We start from the raw sequence: 21,739 nt of genomic DNA on the forward strand, positions 1-21,739 counted from the left end.
CTTGTTCTTAGGGAAGAACAAGTAGTACTGTCATTGTTAGGGATGGCTAGAAAATAAATTCACACTTGCTTTCATCAATAAAATTATTACATAAAGACAGGCAGTTTCTTTAAATTACACACAGCATTTTTAATCGTTTTATTTTTAATTACAGTTGATATAAAATATTATATTAGTTTCAGGTGTACAACCCAGTGATTAGATATTATATAACTTATTACATGATCGTTCTGATAAATCTCATACCCATCTGATACCATACATAGCCCACACCAAGACACATCATAATTAAAATGGAAAAGGTGAAAGACAAAGATATAAGACTGTGAGCTGATTTCTCAACAGAAACTTTACAGGCCAGAAGGGATTAGCAGGAAATAGTCAAAGTGATGAATAGCAAGGACCTACAACCAAGATCACTCTACCCAGCAAAGCTATCATTTAGAATCTGACAGAAAAAAGAGCTTCCCAGACAAGAAAAAAAAAGGAGTTCATCACCACCAAAGGAGTATTATATGAAATGTTAAAGGGTCTTCTTTACGAAGAAGAAGGAGAGGGAGGGGGAGAAAGAGGTGGAGGAGAAGGAGGAGAGATAAAAAATGTGAAGGATAAAATGGGAGTAAATACATATCAACAGTTGAATCTAAAAAAACAACAACAAAATGAACAAGCAGAACAGAAACAGACTCATAGATACAGAGAACATTTTGATGGTTGTGAGATGGGAAGGAAGTTGGGGGGTTGGGCAAAAAAGGTGAAGGGATTAAGTACAAATTGTTAGTCATGAGGATGTAAAGTACAGCACAGGGAATATTGTTAACAATCTATACTAATATAAGGGTAATATGCTAATTAAACCGGGAGACCTTCCAGACGTCCTTCTGGAGAAAGCCATGGTGGCGGGGCTGAGGCAGAGGCGGTTAGGGGCAATCAGGCCAGGAGGGGAGGGTTGTTGGGGGCAAGCAGGCCAGCAAGGGGGGGACAGTTGGGGGCGAGAAGTCCGGCGGGGGGCGGGGCAGTTCGTGACAAGCAGGCCGGCAGGCAGAGTGGTTAGGGGTGATCAGGCAGGCAGGCAGGTGAGCAGTTAGGAGCCAGTGGGATTGCGAGTGGGATAACCGGCAGTTGGACATCCCCAGAGGGGTCCCAGATTGGAGAGAGGTGCAGGCCGGGCTGAGGGACAACCCCTCCCCCCATGCACGAATTTCATGCACCAGGCCACTAGTCTGTATATATAAAAGGCTATTATGCTAAGTGTCCATCCAACTGGTAGATATGACGCGTACTGACCACCAGGGGGCAGATGCTCAACGCAGGAGCGGCTGAGCTGCAGTGACTTGGCAGTGGCAGTTCTCGGGTGACACACTCCAAAACCAGAGAGGAGGGAGCCCAATTCCACCTTTGGCTGTGGGTTATGTCATTGCTGGTGTACTGTTAGCCCCAAATCTGGTTTACTGCACACTTGCATTTGCATTCCACAACCTGCATGACAGCAACTTTGCACAGTGCCCTCCAGTACCCCTCGGGAGATGTCAGAGAGCCGGTTTTGGCCTGATCCCCCCAGGCCAGGTCAAGGGACCCCACCTGCTAGAGGGACCCCACTCACTCTGCAGATGCCCTTCGAGCCATGGTGCTCACCCCAGGTGCAGCCAGCCTGGGAGGGACCATGGGAGGTTGGCTCCAGGGTTGTGTTCGGCCTGTCTTGCTCAGTCCTGCCCCACTGGCTACCTTCTAATTAATTTCCTTTCAATGTGCACAAATCTGTGCACCGGGTCACTAGTATTTTAATAACTATGTGTTGGCAGTTTCCATTTAATTGGAAGAGCACTGGACTTGGAGCTGTGTGTCTTGAATTGGATCTTTTTGGCAAATTTCCTTAACCTTTCTGAACTTCATTCTTCATTTAAAACGTAGGTTTTATACGATTTTGGGGTAGGAAATGAATGAATAAATTTATGTGAAAATACCTAACATTATACTTGGCTATGGATCTTAGTTCTGTATTTCTTTCACAAAAAAACAGAGGCAGAGGCAGGAAACAAGGTCCTCAGGGAATAACTCCAGCCCTGGCTACTAATTGCTGATGCTGTCCCTGGAGACTCAAAATGTTTCAAGGGCAGAATAGCTGGTGTTTTCCACTTGGAAAAAATGATTATAAGCCAATCTGTAGAAAAGTTTGCATGTAAATAATTAACATGCAGAGAACAAAGCTGCTAAAACCTGATTGATAAAATAGTTTGTAGATAGGCCAGTTAAGTCCACTTCGTTTTCTTCTATTGTTGAAAATCTTTTTAAAATGTACTTATCTTCCCTGACACTCCTCCTCCCCAGAACCCTGCAGATAGATTAGGTTTCCCTACTATACTTTTCCTAGTGTCGTGCGCTTCCCTGATATAGCTCACATTGCCTGTGTTACACCCAGACTCTGAGCTCCATAAATCAGATATGGTGTCTGTCTTAAAAGAGTTGTCATTTCATAACAAATGGTAAATGCCACATGTGCTGGTTGATATTCACCACTGTATCCCAAGTACCTACCTGGCATAATTCAGACATTTTATAATATACTCTTGATTAGGAATATTATAGTGCCAGTGTGGCCGGCCTGGCTCAGTGGTTGAGCATCCATCTAAGAATCAGGAGGTCACAGTTCGATTCTTGGTCAGGACTTGATCCCCAGTAGGGGGCATGCAAGAGGCAGCTTATCAATGATTCTCTTTCATCATTGATGTTTCTCTCTCTCCTTCTCCCTTCCTCTTTGAAATCAATAAAATATTTTAAAAAGACTATTATAGTGAGAAAGTCATCATTCTGAACCATAATTCTTATTATACTAGAGGCCCGGTGCACAAAATTGGTGCACAGGTAGGATCCCTAGGCCTGGCTGGCGATCAGGGCCAATTGGGGCCTTTCTTCATTCTGTGCTGCCCTGTGGTGATCAGCGCACGTCATAGCGAGCAATAGAATGCCCGGTCAAACTCCCGCAGGGACACTTTGCATATTAGCCTTTTATATATATAGATATCCATAGAATGAATATGAGATTATGCCAAAATTGTAATGACTCCAAAATACTAATAGGAAGTTGCTCTCTTTTATTCAAGCCAAATCTAGGGTGTCAAATGCTACAAAACCTTCTTGGTAGTCCAACTGTGATTTTTTTTGTTGTTGTTGTTGGAGACCATGGGTAGCTTGTCTGTGGTTTGAAAGAAGCTCAGATTTATTTTGTCCTTAAAAGCTACACAATTTATTTTGATGTAATAAAGAACTCAGTTTATTTTTCCCTTTTTGATACTGGAAATCTTTCTGGATCTGAGGGAAGTTGACTTGCCTGGCTCTCGCCTCTCCGAGCCAGGACCTATTTCCCTCAGCAGGGTATCATCACTGGCTATAGGAGTCATTCCCTCTTTCCCAAGAGGACAGAGAACTCTATCTGGACTTTATTTTGTTTGTGCCATCCTAAGAGTCACAAATGTTTTTTTTTAAAGTTCACTTAAATATTCCTACTGATAATTTTTTTCTTGGTACTTGCAGAGCAGATAGTTTAAGGAAATTTTTTAGTGTCATGTTATAGAGGATTACAAAGAATAAAAAGGCAAGATTGAGGAATAGCTAAGAATCACTTTTAAAAAAATACCTGCTTGTATCTGATTTAAATATGGTTCAATTGAGACTAAGAAATGAAATGGTTGTTATTTAAGTAATTTTAGTTGTCTAATGTAATTTGTATGTGTGATACTGATTTGTTGGGCTTAGTTTAATTACATTCAGAAGTATTACAAATTATTTCCTTTAAAGAGCTATACATTTAATAAAGGACAGGCACAACCTTCCTAAAAAATTTAGTATTCTCTTTTGTTAGTATGTGTTCTTGCAAAATATTTGTCTCATGTGAATGTATTTCTAATTTCCAAAAAATGGTATTGTAATAATGTACTAGTATTTCATCCTACTTCTTAGTTTCAATTTATTCTTAGTTTATATTTATTCTTAAACCCTGTAGGAATTGAAAAACCAATCGAAACCATGATGGTGTTTTTGAGACACATCCATGTGAAATATGTACTTTTAAATGAATATGGATGATCGTGCATCAATCCTGTTTTACTTATTCATTTTCATAGTGATGGGCAGCGATAGACCTCTGCATATCTTTCAAGTTCCTGATTACCACAAATAACAGTAAAATAACACTATAATAAACATTCATTTACAAGTCCTTACCCATAAGAATTTCTTGGGGATATATACTGAGAAGCAGAATACAAGTTTCTGAGTAATGTGCAATTTACCTTTAGATCCCCCTGCCACTGTTTTCCCACCAGGATGTGGGGCCTGTTCCCATGTCTAAGAACACAATAAGCAGCTTTCTGCTTACTGATAATATACTAAGTGTAAAATGGCATTTCCTTATTTTAATCTCTATTTCTTTGATTACTAATTAAATTAAAGCAACTTTGATATGTTCCATGGCCTTGCTAATTCATTTCTTTTCCTCTTTTTCTCATTGAGATTGTTCTATTTTTCTTACTGATGTGGGAATTCCTTGTAAATTCTAAATTGTAATCCATGCAGTTTTAGACATTTCAAATATTGTTTACCATTGTGTTATCTCATTTTTTTGCTTGGTTTACACTACTCTTTGCTGAGCCAAAAGATTTAATTTTCATGTAATTGCATTCATTTTATTTTTGCATATGGTATGTGATTTTGAACTGATGCTTATGAAATTCTTACCTAATCCATAAAGATATTCTTGTTTATTTGCTCCTATTAACTTTATAATTTTACCTCTTATTTTGGAGTCCTTAATCTAGCTTGAACCCACCTTTATATATGCGTTTAGGTAGGGGCCTAGATAATTTTATTATAAAGATGATTCATTTCCTCAGTACCACCTATATAACAAGCACACCTCTCCTGTGACCTTCATTGTACATTAAGTCCCCAATACATACTAGTAACACTTTAACTAGTAACCATTATGATCTTTGAAACATATGTTTTGGAAATTCCTCATCAATTTCTTTAAATATAATTGTACTAGAATTCTAAATTTGTTTTTAAATATATTTTATTGATTTTTTGCAGAGAGGAAGAGAGAGGGATAGAAAGTTAGAAACATCGATGAGAGGGAAACATCGATCAGCTGCCTCTTGCACACCCCCTCACTGGGGATGTGCCCGCAACCAAGGTACATGCCCTTGACCAGAATCGAACCTGGGACCCTTGAGTCCGCGGGCCGACGCTCTATCCACTGAGCCAAACAGGTTTCGGCCTAAATTTGTTTTTAAAAAATATACTTAAATATAAATTGCAGGTCTCTTTGTTCATTTTGTTAAAATGTTAAAATTTTGCTGGATTTGAATTTTAAATTTGGATGAAATTAAATGAGTTGTTACCTTGTCTGAAGTTTGGGAATATTCTAAATGGTACAAAAATTTTCAGATCATTAAAAGTGTAAAGGCAAGTGAAGTTTGTTCTTAGACCCTGTAGGAATTGAAAAACCAATCCAAATATTTCAAGTAATCAAAGTTGCTGTAGCTCTCAGTATTTTTGAATAAATTAGCAAATGTTCTAGGAACATAAACCAAAATCAACTGAAGCATCTTGGAATGACTGTTTTGAGCATAGAATATCTTTTATGTCATTTTAAAAAGAAAAATAAGCTGAAAGGTAATCTATTATTTTTGAACCCTAAGTCTTTGCATGTCACCTTTCCCTACCTAGAAAATATTGCTCAATCTAAATTGTAATTTTTAGGATGTTATATGTATTTTCTAAAGGGAAGTTAGGTAGCAAAATAAAACTTAACTTTATACCCTTCATCGATTTAAAAATTTATTTCTTATAGTTTAGATTTTTTTTTTTAGCAATTAGATTCAAAAGCCTAGACACTTAAAATAAAATATATAAGTTATTTATTTAAATTAACCTCCAAACTCTAAACCTGTAAGCAAATATATGAACTAGATTTCAGCCTTTACCCTTGTCCTCCAGCCCTAGTTGAGGTGATAATTGTAAAGTGTAAAAAGAAACAAACAGAATGAAAATAACTGCTAGATATGCTTGATCCTCCTGTCCTGGAATAAAGTTAGTGCCCTTTTAGATTGCTTCCCCACCCCAAAATTGGGAGTGAGGCTTTATTATGGCATGTTAAAAAAATAAACCTAGGTAACAGTCATCTCCCCATGCAAGGGGGTGTGGGAGGGTCTGTGCCATTTTATCCAGGATAGTTTAAAAAAAAAAAAAGTTTATTACTTTTTAAGGGGAGAGCTAGAAACACTGATGTGAAAGCACAACTTTGGGCATGTGCCCTTTCCTGCGAATTGAATCAGCAACCTCCTGGTGCAGGGAAAGATGCCCAACCAACTGAGTCACACTGGCCAGGGCCTGAGTTGTTTTTTATGTATTTTATTACACGACATTCTTTCTGAGAGGAGGATGAAACTCTTAAGAGAAAAATATGCTAAACTGAGTTGTGCTTTGAAAACTTATTTCCCCAGAATAAAAGGCAATATATTTAAAATATTGTTAATATTTCAAATTGATTTATAAAATGTATAAAATAGCTAACTGATAATAGCATTTTTCCTCTCACTCTTCCCCAGAGGCATTTTTAAAAATAGGCTACATGTGATCAACAGTGAAATGATGTAATTAGAACATGGCTACTTGTGATAATTGTCCTTATGTTTTGGTTCAGTAGAAAGATAGAAAAATGTAGTTTTCTTACTCTTTTCTCCTCTTCTTCCACCCCTTCTCTCTTCAATACCCATTCCCCAAACCATTTAGTGAAAATGTACCCCTCAGCCATGAGAATGTAAATATATTTTTATATTTCATTTGTAAAATATCTAATGCAAAAATGATAAAGAAAACAATAATACTCTGATTAGCAAAAAGTTATATCCAATAACAAGTAAATTTTACTGAGAAGTCTTTCACTCCTGAAGAGTATTTAAAACATGGTAGTTCTTGGTCTGAATATCCTATATAATAATCCTATATAATAAAAATGTAATATGCAAATTGACCAAACGGCAGAATGACCGGTCCGTGTGGTCGGGGCCAGCGAGCAGGCGGCACCAGGCCAGCCAAGGCACGTGCCAGCAGGCAGAGGGAGGGGACAGCGATGTGGGGGGTGGCAGTGACCAGCAGCAGCAGCGGGGCGATGGTGGGCGGGGCCGGCCGCTCGCCAGCTGGTGCCGTCCCCTGATCGACCTGCCCAGTCACCTCCTGCAGAGGGAGGCCAGACTGCGAGAGGGCACAGGCCAGGCTGAGGGCCCCCCACCCCTCCCCTGGAGTGCACGAATTTTCATGCACCGAGCCTCTAACTTTAAATATAAACATTGAAGTGCAGACAAAGCAATGATTCAGCAAGCTGGTGTGCTTAAGTGTTTCTTGGTAAATTAGGAGAAAGGGAGGAATCTTTTTTCTGTCACTGAGATTACCTATCCTTTTGTACCTGATAAATATTAAATAACGATGGACAATAGCTCGATTACATTTAGTCAATGTTTGTCAATATGTGATCATGTTGTTGTTTTTTTAATGGGATGAAAGCTGATTATTTTAGTGCATATTCTGAAAAAGCAAAAAGATTTCTTTCACATTCTAATTGCTACTTGGTACTAAATAATAAATATACTAGAGTCACAGTTTCTAAGAATTCTGTAATTTAAAGTTAGCACATAAACATGAGTAGACTGGGGAAGGGCACTTGGTAAAGGTCTGGATTCTCATACAATTCCCTTTCATTGTGAAATTTTGAGCAAGTCTTTGGCCTTCCTTAAAGGTAGAATAATCCTATCTTCTGTACACTTGCTTAAGTTGGAATGAAGAACAAAGGAGATGGTGTAAAAGTGCTTTGAAGTTCTCTACATATAGAGTGATGCTTGACTTTTTTTTTTTTTTTTTTAATGATACAGACTCCTTTGAAAGCTGGGGATCTCTTAGAAAACATTTTTAAAGAATCGGAGATCATGAATTCCTTAATCCCTAACCACAGACTCTAGATTATGAACTCTGGCTATAGGCTAAGGAAAAAGAGCAGAGCTATGCATAATGTAAAATGTTAGCTATTTACAAACGTGTAATTCACTTCAAATTTTGTTTTTGTTCTGGGGATTTTTAGGACTGCACCCACCAGCACATAGTAGGCTATTTGAATATATTTTTGAAATATTTTTATTTATATTTGGAGGACTTGCTTATTTTCCAAGAACAGCTTTGAACTGGACTAACTTGTCATTTTGTAATTCAGAGCTGCCCCCTGGCCTTTGCCTTTATGTCTAAGTATTCTTCCCTGAGATTGGACCTCAGAGAGTGCATTAAGTGCTTTTTGCACAGTGGTGGCTCAGCACAGACAAGCCATTGGCAGAACTCTAAGCAGAGTGTGTCTTTTTGCTCCTCACCTGTGATGAGTCACATCATGGCCTCCTGTTGCAGTCAGCTATAGTGCATAAGCCTATGCTTGTAGCCCAATACAGAGTCACTCAAAATTCTCAAGGACACATGTTTAAGATACTAGTTCTTCTTATAGTTTTAAAAAATCAGTAGTCAGATGTTTAGTAAAAAAAGCTCTAGCCTTGTAGCAGTCTTTCATTTTTTAAAGAAATGACATACTGGCTTATGTGGTTATGTAGCAAGATTTAAAATGAATCTTCAGGTTATTCCTGCTTTTCCACAGATGAAAAAGCAAATTGCTTTTCTTCCAGAATCTGTGTATCTAGAATGTCTTCCCAGCTTTCCTGAATCCTTTTGTGAGATATCCTGTTTCTGTGTCTGAAATTAGCTAAATGCTGGCACAGTGAGTAGTGGTTGAAAAGGGCTGATGGTGCTTTCTGAAAGCTTAGTGTTATTGATTCTGGTATATATTCTAACCAAGTCTTTGGTTTATTTATTTCTTAACTGCAGCTCTAGCCAGGGATACATTTTATATTATGATGCAGTACACACAAAAACCCTTACCTAAAAAATAGTTATTAATTACCTTACTATATGTACTCTAATATCTTCTATTTCATTTTAAAAATACTCATCATGACCTACTAAATGAATTAACATGTCCTACCAAAGGGTTTCAAGCCACAGTTTGAAAAAGTGATCTTCAGTTATATAATTTTCAGTCATGTGATTTGTAGAATATATTGGGATATCATTTCAGTTAAGTTTTATGTATTTTCAAACTATAACATAAAGTAATCTCTTTAGCAGTTACCTAAGTATAATCCTTTATCTAGAAAAAATATATAAATTAAAAATAGAAAAACTGTTTTGTTTTTTTTGTGTGGATAGAATTCTTTGTTTGGATGCTTTGAGGTAAGGGTGAACTTTCTGTTCTTTCATTTTTTTACATGTATTTAGCTATTCAGCAACATATTAATAGTAAGATTTGTGATCCCTTTTTTCGTTGAACTTGATACGACTAACTGGGAACGTTTGCCCAGTTAATGTTTTACATTTAATGGTTTACATTTTATACAAATTGTGTCAAAGCTAGTAGGATAGTTGAGTGCCATAATTATAATTTGTCACTTAGGAAGATGTATCAGAATTATCTTAGCCTTTCTACTTTTTCTTTTGAAAGAAGTAGAAAAAGTATTTTAGTCGGAATTTTCTACTTTTCAGACTTGTTATAAACTCTGCAGGAATGCTTGACCTGATCAGACTGGCATTTTGACTGTTTCTGGTGAACATCTTTCTGCAGGATTACAAGTGTTGATCACCAGCCCGCCAAGATGAACATGGTGAAGAGGATCATGGGGCGCCCACGGCAGGAGGAGTGCAGCCCGCAGGACAACGCCTTGGGACTGATGCACCTCCGCCGGCTCTTCACTGAGTTGTGCCATCCTCCTCGGCACATGACTCAGAAGGAACAAGAGGAGAAGCTGTACATGATGCTGCCAGTGTTTAACAGGGTGAGTCCAGGCTGCCAAGCACATGCCTTCCAGGACTGGGTGGCACCACCAGAATCTTAAGGTCATAATAAGTCACAGGTAGGAAAAGTGATAGAATGAGTTAAGTCTTTAAGATGTTTTCATTTCTTCCTATCAGTTTGCTATAAAGTAGTATGACTTGATATGAGACCTGGTCAAAATGAACTCTACTTAGTTCTTACAGATAAAAGGAAAACAGCATTTTGTAAAAAGTTCCTCTAATGGTTGAGTTTGGGAGGAGGGATAGATTGTAAATTATCATTTGTTATTTCCATTATTTTTGAAGTGACGGTTTTATTGTACCAAGTGGTGCAGTTGCACAAGTGCTCTGTACACTTTTAAGGAATCATTTCAGTTTTCTTTCTTGTTTGGCAGGTTTTCTGTCAGAGATTGAAAGAAGATAGTTACAGGCCCTGGAGAGTCTAAATAGAGTTAGTGTTTTATTGTATTTTCTCAAGTTGACACATGTAGCAATCTTGGTGGGGATTTTAAAAATAATTTTTAAGTTTTTATCAAAGGTGTACAAGTACATAGGTTAAAAAGTCAAGTAGCTCCGCAGGCTAATAGGTGCCCCACTGCTCTCCACTGCTAATTGCTGCTGCCACTTTTAGCTCTCTCAGCTTTTAAATAACATACTTTTATGCTGGTTTCTTGATTATGCAGTCTTAATTGACTTCCTACTGAGGATTATGAAAATTAGCTTTTTTAAATTCCCCATTCTTCCAAACTATAACAAGCATACATATACGCACTAGTACATGCTGCCCTCGTCCTTGTCCTTTTCATGCAGTATACATTTGTTCAAGCAGTATTTGTGTTTCTACTGACTGACTGCGGTGTGAATAGTGTTCACAGATGGACCTTATAGTATACCACCATTATTCCCACTCTTGTAGAACTTATTTTCCCCAGGCTTCTTACTACAACTGTCTCCGTTTCTGTCTTCTCTGCGTGTCTCTCGTTTCCCTCCCTCCTCATTTCTCTCTGTCCCCCGCTTCCCTTTCTTTTTATCTCCCCCCAGGTCTTCTTTCCCCTCTGTCTCCCTATATTCCCTCCCTTGCCCTAAAGTAACGCTTTTAGATTAACCTTATTTTATATTTTTAATTTCCTTGAATACTTTCTTTTATTCTTTAAAAATAGTGCAGTATCTGCTCTCATTTCTCTGAAAAATATTAAAAATTTTTTCAAAATTTCTTTAACTTCTTACAGTTATTTTTCTCCAAATTACTTTTTTCTTTGTATTGTCTTTCATATTAGAGTAGGCTTCAGCTGTGGTGTGATAGTTGTCTACACATTGGTACCTATTTATGTTAAACTAGAGGCCCGGTTCATGAATTCGTGCATGGGTATGGTCCGGCCAGCCAGCCCCGATGGGGACCGATTGGGCTGGGCCAGTGGAGGGGAGGGGACGTTGGAAGTTGGTCAGCTGGCCCTGCCCCTGATTGGGATGGGGAAGGGCGATCAGGGGGCGGGCTGGCCTGGGGGAGGGGCCGTGTGAGGTTGCAGCGGGGGGAGGGGGGGGCAAACAGGGCCCCGATTGGGCCGGTTGGCTGCCGCAGTGCACGTCATAGTGACTGGTCATTCCGTCATTCCAGTCACTTGGCTTTTGCATATATAGATGTATAAATAAACACTGTGCCATACATTGTACTGTGCACTGGAGTTTCTGAGATAAAACAGTAATCTTGCGAAGCTCAAGTATAATGAGGAAGCTAAGCATAGAATTCTGTGGGAGAAGAGATCAGCACAGAAACAGAGAACACAGCAACAAAGAAAGGTGGCGTTAGAGATGCAGGAGGGTAACTGGCACCCCGGAAAGAGAGCTATCTGAAAGTCTGATGGGGTCAAGGAAGGGAAGTCTCCCTCAAGAATGTGATGTGATTCTTGAGTTTTAAAAGATAAGCATTAGTCAGATTAGAATTAACAGGAATAACTTAACCAAGAATGTAATTCAAGTAAGAAGTTAAAGGATGAGTCAAGGTAAAAGGAAACAAACATTCTAATATGTACCAGTGTCTATAAGCAGTCCAAGGAGTTGATTTTAAAAAAAATGTATTGTGGTTATTTTCCCTTCCCTTTGCCCCTCCCCCCTCCACCCAGCCCCACCCCATCCTAGGCCTTCCCCACACTATTGTCTGTGTCCATGGGTTATGCATATATGCATATATGTTCTTTGGTTAATCTCTTCCCTTCCCTCCCTCCCCCCTCACCTCTGAGATCTGTCAGTGGGTTCCATGCTTCCATGCCTCTGGACCTATTTTGTTTGTCAGTTTATTTTGTTCTTTAGATTCTATACATAAGTGAGATCATGTGATATTTGTCTTTCTCTGACTAGCTTATTTTGCTTAGCATAATAATCTCCAGGTCCATCCATACTGTCACAAAGGGTAGGAGATACTTCTTTTTTATAGCTGCGTAGTATTTCATTGTGTAAATGTACCACAGCTTTTTTATCCACTCATCTACTGATGGGCACTTCGGCTTTTTCCAGTTGATTTTATGTCAAGGAAAGGCAAGAAATAAGACTGTCAAGACTGATAGGAGGCATATCATGAGCTAATACTTTTATAAGAACTCATACTTTTCCTGGAGGCGTGCAGAGCCATCAAAGTATTGTAAGCAATAGAATGAGAGAGTAGAAGGGGCCAAGGCAAGGCTTTCTCCAAGGTTTCTAATTTGGGAAACTGGATGGATGTTTTCCCAATAGCTGAGAAAGAAAGGTTTAGGGGATAGGTTCTGTTTGGAGCATGGAGTCTAAATGAATTGTGAGCTTCCCAGGTAGAGATATTCAGTAGACAATTAGAAGGAACTTGGCTGGACACATATTTTTGGGACTCATTGGCAAACCCTGGACGGGTACAAGAGATTACCCATGGTTCATACTGCCAAGCGCAAGGAGCAGTAAAGGATGAACCATGGATAATATGAATGTTTAGTGAAAGAAGGGTCTCCCAAAAAGGATACAGGAGAGGTGCTGGTCAATGGCAGTACAAAAAGAATCAGGAGAGGGTAGTGATAGCACTTGAGATAAAAGTTAGCACTTGAGATAAAAGTTGCTAGGAGGAGAGCAGACAACGATGTCATGTACAATAGTGAGACTCAATAATGAGGCCTGAAGAACATTCTTAAGATTTGCCAGTTGGGAAGTCACTGAATGGTGAAACCAGAAAGCAGTGAGTGAGTGAATGGGAGATGAGAAGACAGTATATAGTTGGCTTGTAGAAATTTGAAAGAAAAGAGAACAAAAGAGATTGATGGAGTTGAATTTGACAATAAAAAGGTGTTTGCTTGTATGTTTCTAGTGTTTCACCTTGTTTTTAAAGGTAGGGAAGATCCAGGCATATTTATAAGGAGAAGGGAAGGGAAAATGTGTAAATTTTTAAGAGAGAGAAAATGATTGAGGTAGGAGAGCATGGAGTCAGATAGGTGATTGAGCCTACAGCTGGAAAAAGAGCTCATCCTGTGGGAAAGCATATGTATTTTGTTGGGTGTGAAGTTGAATAAGATCATGTTTAATGACCTCAATTTCCTGTAGTTATCAACAGAATGTGTGGTCTGTTAAGAGTCTTGAGGAAGTAGGTTGACTAAGGGACTTAAGGAAATTGTGATGGTTTGGAATATTAATGAAAGGGAATGAGAGACAGTGGGAAAGGAACATAAAAGAGTATTGAGGGCCCAGTGAAAGTTGGAGATAATAAGTTTGTACCGGATCTTATCCATGCTGGTGTGTGATTTTTCTCTTTCCAGGCGTTCAGCAGCCTGTAGAAGTTAGAGAAGGCAGATAGATACACTGTTTATTGGGGTTGAGGTTTTGCTGGGCTGGTAAGTAGAAGGAAGGAACATAGTAAGAGAGAGACTAGTTCACATGTCACCTATGGGATTAGGTAGGATAGGATAGGACTAGAGGATGGTAACACTAATATATTTATCAGAGGATGTTCATTTTTTAATCTATGAAATAAGAGGTAAGAATGATGGATGGAGGAGATGGTGAAAAGGAACATGAGGAGAGGTGAGGAAACATTTAAAATAGCTGTTTTGAAAATGGGAGAGAGAACTGATTGTGGACAAACCATTTTTTTTTTCAAGTCCTGTTGAGGTAACTCATTAATTTTGGTTGGAACCAGTTCTGGGAAGTTTGTTTGTTTGTTTTTTTAGTTTAAGCTAATTTTCTTCTCTCAGACTTATGAACATTTACAGAGGTGATAGTTTAGAATAACTAGGCCAATTGTAGTTTTATCTATTAGCATAAATTGATAGGTAATGTCCTACATGTGTATCCAATGTATTTCATTAGTTAGGTTTCTACAGTCAAGTCAAGTGAGTATTAGGAGAGAATAATTGTACAGGTATTTCTTATTCTAAAGAGTAGATTTTAGATGCTTTAGTGATTATCCTCTGTTAGACTGTTTGACTTAGTTCTCTTGCATTCTGAATTGTCATAAGTCTCATTAACTTTAAATTCTTTCAAATCAAAAGTTTTTAATTGGCCCTGGCCGGTGTGGCTCAGTGGATAGAGCGTCGGCCTGCGGACTGAAGGGTCCCGGGTTCGATTCCCGGTCAAGGGCATGTACCTGGGTTGCGGGCACATCCCCAGTAGGGGGCGTGCAGGAAGCAGCCAATCCATGATTCTCTCTCATCATGGATGTTTCTCTCTCTCTCTCTCTCTCTCTCTCTCTCTCTCTCTCTCTCTCTCTCTCTCTCTTTAAAAAAAAAAAAAAAAAGTTTTTAATTGGCTGATTAAAAGCACATATATATGCCTTGCCTTACATTTCTAAAGTGATTTAAATACCATAAAGACTCACTTTTCTCTTAACTAATGAAAAGATAGGAAGTTATTTTAATTGTGACCAATTAAAAAATATATATAGACTATTCATTGGATATTCATCATTAACCTAAAAGTGTCTTTAAATAAGCCAATCACATCCACTACATTTTGCAGTATATAGCCATATTTATGCAATGTTTGACCATTTAGACATTAACATTCTCTATTAGTAAGAAATAGCTTTGATAAATGAATGGTTCATTATGGCTATAGAGCCATGATTGCTAAAAAGGAATTGTACTATTTACTTTTGAGACTTTGCTTGATTTATGCTAATTTTAAAATAAACTATCTTACTGTTAAGACATGGGCATCTATCTCCAGAATTATTTTTAAAGTGTTCTCAGTAGTGTTATTTCAGTGTGTGGTTTTTGCCTTTATGAGACACAGGTTGAGAAATGACATGTGTTGAGTCCTTTTTCTGGGCCAGTTTCATGCTGGGTTCTTCATCTGCCTCCTACGATCTTCATCACAGTCCTGCAAGGAGACTGCTGTCCTCCCTCTTACTGATTCTCTCCCACTGAAAGGTCATCGTGCAGTCTGAAAATAGCTGAATAATATTTATCCAGCATTCTTAAAAATAATTAACTTTTAATCCCACAAACAGAAGCTTATAGAAAAAAATACTTGGTTTAAATTTATTTTTTTTAAATAGTATTTTGGTCATCTAAAAATTAACTGCATTGTTAAATACCTTGGTAGATGTTATACTTTATTGTGTATTTTAAAATATAACCTTTGCTAATTAGATGTTCTTTTAGAAACTCCTCTAGTTTTTGAATTTACTTCTCATTTATATTTGAGAAGTATCTAAGTTGAAAACAGTGTCTTTTTTTTAATCGCTCACAAGTGACCTTTACTTTTTTGTTGTTGTTGTTAATCCTCACCCAAGGATATTTTTGCCATTGATTTTCAGAGAGAGTGGAAGGGAGGGGTAGAGACACAGAGAGAGAAATTTCAATGTGAGAGAGACACATTGATTGGTTGCCTCCTGCAAGCGTCCTGACTAGGGCTGGCGATGGAGCCTGCAACTGAGGTACATGCCTTGACTGGAATCAAACCCAGGACCTTCAGTCTGACACTCTATCCACTGAGCCAAACTGGATAGGGCATGACCTTTATTTCTTAAATTGTTGGCTTTAGAGGAAGGATAATCAAGTTTAGAACCAAATGACAGACAGATCAGGAGTCAGAAAGGGAACTATTTACATATATACAGCTTTCCTACTTATTACATAACTAGAGGCCCTCGGCCCAGCCTGTGCCCTCCTAAGCGCTGCTGCGGAGGTGGGAGAGGCTCCCACCACCACTGCTGAGCTCACCAGCCATCAGTCCGGCTTCTGGCTGAGCGGCGCTCCCCCGTGGGAGCGCACTGACCATCAGGGGGCACCTCCTGCATTAAGCATCTGCCCCCTGGTGGTTGGTCAGTGAGTGTCATAGCGACTGGTCGTTCCACCGTTCGGTTGATTTGCATATTAGCCTTTTATTATATAGGATACCAATACAGTTGACATCAGAGAATAGGTCTGTCCAACAAAGGATTAAATTTATCCCTGAAATAGTTATTTTTACCTACCCAGTTGCTAGAAGAACTGGACAGTGGCAGGCCACACTCAGAGCAGAGGAGAAGTGCATGTTCTCATGAGGCAGGCATATCCCAGAAGAAGAGGAAGGAGAGGAAGGCACTAAGGGAAGTATTCTCAGTTTTTTTCCCCTAAGTTGGTGTCCTTCTGAGAAACAAGAAGAGTGTAACATAAATGTTTCCCTAAGTATTTATATTAATTGATAAGAAATCTTAGCTCATTCACGAGATAAAATAACACAATTACATCTTCATTGTAAATTTTTAAAATCTGTTATATATTGCAGTTATTTATTGGTCATACTACGTAACTTAATTTTAGATATGACATATTGTATTTAGGGGAAAAAAGATACCATTTTAGAAAATGGCCAGAATTCTAACCTCCTTTTACTAGTTATATTTAATAAATTTTTACTTAATAGCTTCATTCTACAGCAAGTACATATTGAGCTTCTACTTTATGAATGCCATTAGATAACACCATTAAATTTGTTCTCCCTGAGTATGCCAGAAATGTTTAGTTGAGGTATCAGGAAATTTTCTGAAATTTATGTAGATGGATATTAAAAATGATCCTTCTAAAAATAAGTCAAACCATGCTATTCTCCCCTTAAGGCGGACATTGCGAAGTGACAGTGATAGGGTTCACGTGAAGTTTAATGAGACAATATTGTACGTGGTGATTAAGAACACGGTTTAGAATCAGACAGACTAGTTTTAAATCTGGCTCCACCACCACCTGGCTTAACTTGTTTAACTTCTCCAACCCTTACTTTTTCTTATCTGTGAAATGGGGATCCTGTATAAGATTTTCTGAGATTTAAATGACATTACATGTCAAGTACTTGAATACTGCTAGCCACATGGTAAATGATCATTTAATGGTAATAATAATCATAATAATTATTATTATTCAATCCTCACCTGAGGATACTAGTATTTTTTTCCTTTGATTTTCTTTTTTTAGAGAGTGTGGAAGGGAGGGAGGGAAGAGGAACGAGAGAGAAAGAGAAAGAGAAACATCAATATGAAAGAGACACATCGATTGGTTGCCTTCCACATGCTGCTCCCCAACTAGTGCCGGGGATTGAACCTGAAACCCCTCAGGTGCCTGGGCCCTCAGGACACTCTCACCACTGAGTAACACCGGCCAGGGCATATGACAATTATTTTTATTGCATTTGCTAGAAGGCATTTTTGTTCCTTACTGCTGTTTTTATTTTCATCTGAGTTGTGAACATCACATATCTCTTTGGAATCATCCTTTCTGAGTTGAGTACATTACCTACCAATCACTTGCTCAACTCTCTCCCTTGACAGATGAAGGAACCACAAAAATTTGACCAGTAGTCACTGAGGCCAAGGAGAATTCAAGCCTCCTGACTACCAGCTCCATGCTCCACCCTTTGTGACACACGTTTAAGTAGATGATTGAAGCACTGTATATTTTTTTTAAATGCCACTATTTATGGAAGGGTACATACATACCTAATATTTTTAGATTTAATTACTGAAATCAATCACAAAAATTCTCTTTGCTACCTTATATATTTAGTATTATCTAAAATGTCAGATTTATGTTTTAGTCCCTGTACCTGTCCAGCCTTATCTTGTACCATTTCTCCTCTCATTCAAAACATTCCAGCCTCACCAGCCTTTTGACGCCACAACCACCCTAATTTCATGTCCACTCTGAGGTCTCAGCACAACTCTTCTCACTGCCCAGAGCTCTCTCTTCACGGCCCTTTGAATTGTGACTCTGTCTGCATTCAGTGTCATCCTTCACATCAGTGTCACTCAGAGAGGCCTTTTCTGATAACTTCTCCCCACTCCAGGCAGTCCCTTTCAGTTACCTGTCTACTTCCTTTATAATGCACCACTATCAAACATAATTTTCATTTTTAAATTAACTTGTTTAATGTTTGTCTCCTGTACTAAAATGTGAACTCCATGAGCACAAGAATCGTATTTGTTTTATTTACCTTGGTATTCACAACTCTTTATTTACCTTTGTATTCATGACTCCAAATATTGCCTGACATATTTAGGAGATCGATAAATATTTATGACTGAATAAATAACAGAATGAATCAGTCAGTAGTGTTAGATCACTAGATTAACAGTCATTTATGTCATTATAGATTAGCAAATAGGACTTAGTTTTTTAACAGCATATTATTCACCCAGCATGAAGACTGCTTGGATAAACCATATCTTTATATCTTCTAAGACATGATCTATTTATTTTATGAAGTTGTTTTAATAATCCTTAGGAACAAAATAGATCTTAATTCTTAGGAGCAAAATAAACATAAATATATTCTTGGTAATGGAAATGTTTACCTACTTTATATATAAATCAGTTTGACAAAAGGCCAAATAATTGCCTGAGCAAAATGTACAATTGTTTTATAAATACCTTTATTAAACAGTTACATACTCATCTCTGAATTGAAGTAAAAATGGCTATTCAAGCATGCGTCTTTGTTTAGCTTCTCAATTTCTAATGTACCTGCAGTTTGTGTGTTAAAGAATGTGGGTCTTATTTAACAGATAGCACACAGGTTAACTGTAAACATACAACATTTATCAAAATCTTATAAGAAAAACAACTTACTGAGATCTTGATAAAGACTATTATTTGCTTTTTGAGATAATTTACAATTACTCCTGTGTCAAGTTAGTGAACAGACTTATAAACCTAGACAAAAGTATAGCCTGTAGACTTGAATTATTGTGTTTTTGATTTGTGATTTGGTGTCATTTTTTTTTTTTGTATTTTCAGTTCAATTTGAGAGAGGTTATAAGAAACAAAGTATCTATTGTAAGAATGTAAGAAACATTTCTATTACAAGGATATCCTAATATATAAAAACCCAGGGTCTGTAACAACTGACTGAAGGCTCAACCGAACACCAGAAGTCAGTCCTGCAGCCAGTACTGGGTTGCCATGGCAACCCAGCACTGACTGCCGAGGGGGCTGCAGATCAGGCCCAGAGAGAGGCAGGGTCTGATCCGCAGCCTCTGTGGCAGCTGTTGATCAGCCGTTGCCTCTCTCTTTTTCTCCAGGCTTCACCAGCAGCCACGCCTCTGTTTCTCTCTGGGCCTCCGTGGGACTGCTGACCAGCCCCGCCTCTCTGATCAGTCCCAGAGATAGGCCCAGACACGCTGACTGGCATAGAAACCGACCAATCAGAACCAAAATCTGGGTGAACTGTGAGGAGCCAATGGCTGCCTAGGAGGCGGAGCTTTTGAAGTTGACTGGCATAAAAACCGACCAATCAGAACCAAATTGGCTGGCAGAAGAGAGCAGTTAGGGGCAACCAGGCCGGCAGGGGAGGGCAGTTGAGGGTGAGATCAGGCCGGCAGGGGAGGGCAATTAGGGGCAATCAGACAGGAGAGGCAGTTAGGGGCGATCAGGCCAGCAGGGGAGAGCAGTTAGGGGTAAGATCAGGCAGGCTGGCAGGGGAGGACAGTTGGGGGCAACCAGGCCGGCAGGGGAGGGCAATTGGGGGCAAGATCAGGCTGGCAGGGGAGGGCAGTTAGGGATGATCAGGAAGGCAGAGGCAATTGGGGGCGAGATCAGACCAGCAGGGGAGGGCAGGTAGGCGGAATCAGGCAGCAGGCAGGCAGAGGCAGTTAGGGGCGATCAGGCAGTCAGGCAAAGGGGTTAGGGGCAATCAGGCAGGCAGAGGCAGTTAGGAGAAATCAGGCAGGCAGGCAGGCAGGTGAGCGGTTAGGAGCCAGTGGTCCCAGATTGTGAGAGGGATGTCTGACTGCCAGTTTAGGTGTGATCCCTGTGGATCCCTGTGGCAGTCAGATATCCCTCAAGAGGTCCCCGATTGGAGAGGGTGCAGGCTGGGCTGAGGGAACCCCTCCCCTCCCGTGCACGAATTTCGTGCATTGGGCCACTTGTTACATTTTAAGTTATGTCCTTTTATTAGGTTCCTTGGAAGAAAAATTTTATAGTATGAAGAATAGAGGTACTTCCTTAAATACATATTTTTCTTTCCTAAGGACATTATGAACCATATAATTGACTAGGTTTTCTCTTTTGTGTATTTAAGCCAAATTCATGACTAAAACATAGCAAATATATAGGTCTTATGTCTTAGATTTTTATTTAATGTCTTTTCTGGTCCATTTCCTAGTCTTGGTCTTTTATTTGCTTATTTTTGTTTTATCTCTTTTTTACTTTTAGTTTATATTCTCATGTTATAGTTTGTGTCCTTCAGTGCTACCTAAACATTCTCTAGAATTTGGTTTTGGGGGCAGGCAGCATATAAATAAATGAACAATCATATTTAGGGAACATCCTTATAAAAGGCAGGGTGGTAGCTCGATAGGTAGTACAAAGATGAGAGGTAGGTTTCCTCCCTTTATAGTCATATATGAACAGGTAAGAATACAAAACACTGTGCAATTGATATTGTAATAGAGAACTATCATACTTTTAAAAGACACAGAATTTCCTTTTAGTTATAAAGAACATTTATTGAAACAATATTTTACGGTACACCTAGTTATAAAGCCATTATAGTACCATTGCTTTTCCTATGACAGTCCATTCAGTTTCATTTTCTTTTCTTTTTTTTCAATCCTCACCTGAGGATATGTTTATTTTTATTTTGTTTTTTAAATTGATTTTTAGAGAAAGAGGCAGGGGGAGAGAGAGAGAAAGACATCAATGTGAGAGAAACATTGATCAGTTGCTTCCAGGACGTACCCTGGTCGAACCCACAATCCAGGTATGTGCTCTGAACTGGAAGTGAACCCACAACCTTTTTGATGTAGGGGATGATGCTCCAACCACTTGAGCCACCCAGCCAGGGCACAGGCTTCCTTTTCTTATTCTCTTTGCTGAACCAATACTAGTTTATCTTTAAGAACTATTTATTCCAAAATTCATTTGTCTTAGGTTTTTTCTAATAAATAAATAAATAAATAAAATATATCTCATCACCCAAATACCACTCATGGAGTTGAGAAACAAAAAGTACTTCAGAAGAAAAAGCTTTACCCTTTGAATAATGGAAAGAAGAAGCAGTCCATCAAAAAGGTGTGACTTAATCCAAGGTGGGCTTGAAGATTTGGACATACTGAGATGGGGAAGATGCATGACCCTTTCATTCATTCTCTGTATTCTGGTCTTTTTCCTAACAGTCGTGCTCTGGTAATTATTGTGGTTAGATTCAGAAATTCTGAGATAAGAGACGAGGTCAATGAATTCTATATTCAGCCTAGAACTTAGTAATACTAAATAAGTCTCTGCTTTTCACCATCTGATGTTATCTGTGAACCATCCAAGAACCTTACCACTGTCCTCTAAATTCTTAACTTAGATTTCTTCAGAGAAACATTATTTCTTCTAAAGCTCCTTAAGTA

At 38.7% G+C, this 21,739-nt stretch overlaps 1 protein-coding gene across 1 annotated transcript in view; it reads left to right on the plus strand.

Annotated features, from left to right (window-relative positions):
- WDFY3 (WD repeat and FYVE domain containing 3) overlaps positions 1-21,739 on the plus strand; it is a 265,989-nt gene that overhangs the window by 68,314 nt on the left and 175,936 nt on the right. The window contains exon 3 of the mRNA XM_054727645.1: positions 9,710-9,920. Within this exon, the coding sequence (XP_054583620.1) occupies positions 9,741-9,920 (180 nt within the window). The 5' untranslated portion in view covers positions 9,710-9,740. The remainder of the gene's footprint in view (positions 1-9,709; positions 9,921-21,739) is intronic.

Source organism: Eptesicus fuscus, chromosome 2 (assembly GCF_027574615.1).
Source record: "Eptesicus fuscus isolate TK198812 chromosome 2, DD_ASM_mEF_20220401, whole genome shotgun sequence".
NCBI classification, from domain to species: domain Eukaryota; kingdom Metazoa; phylum Chordata; class Mammalia; order Chiroptera; family Vespertilionidae; genus Eptesicus; species Eptesicus fuscus.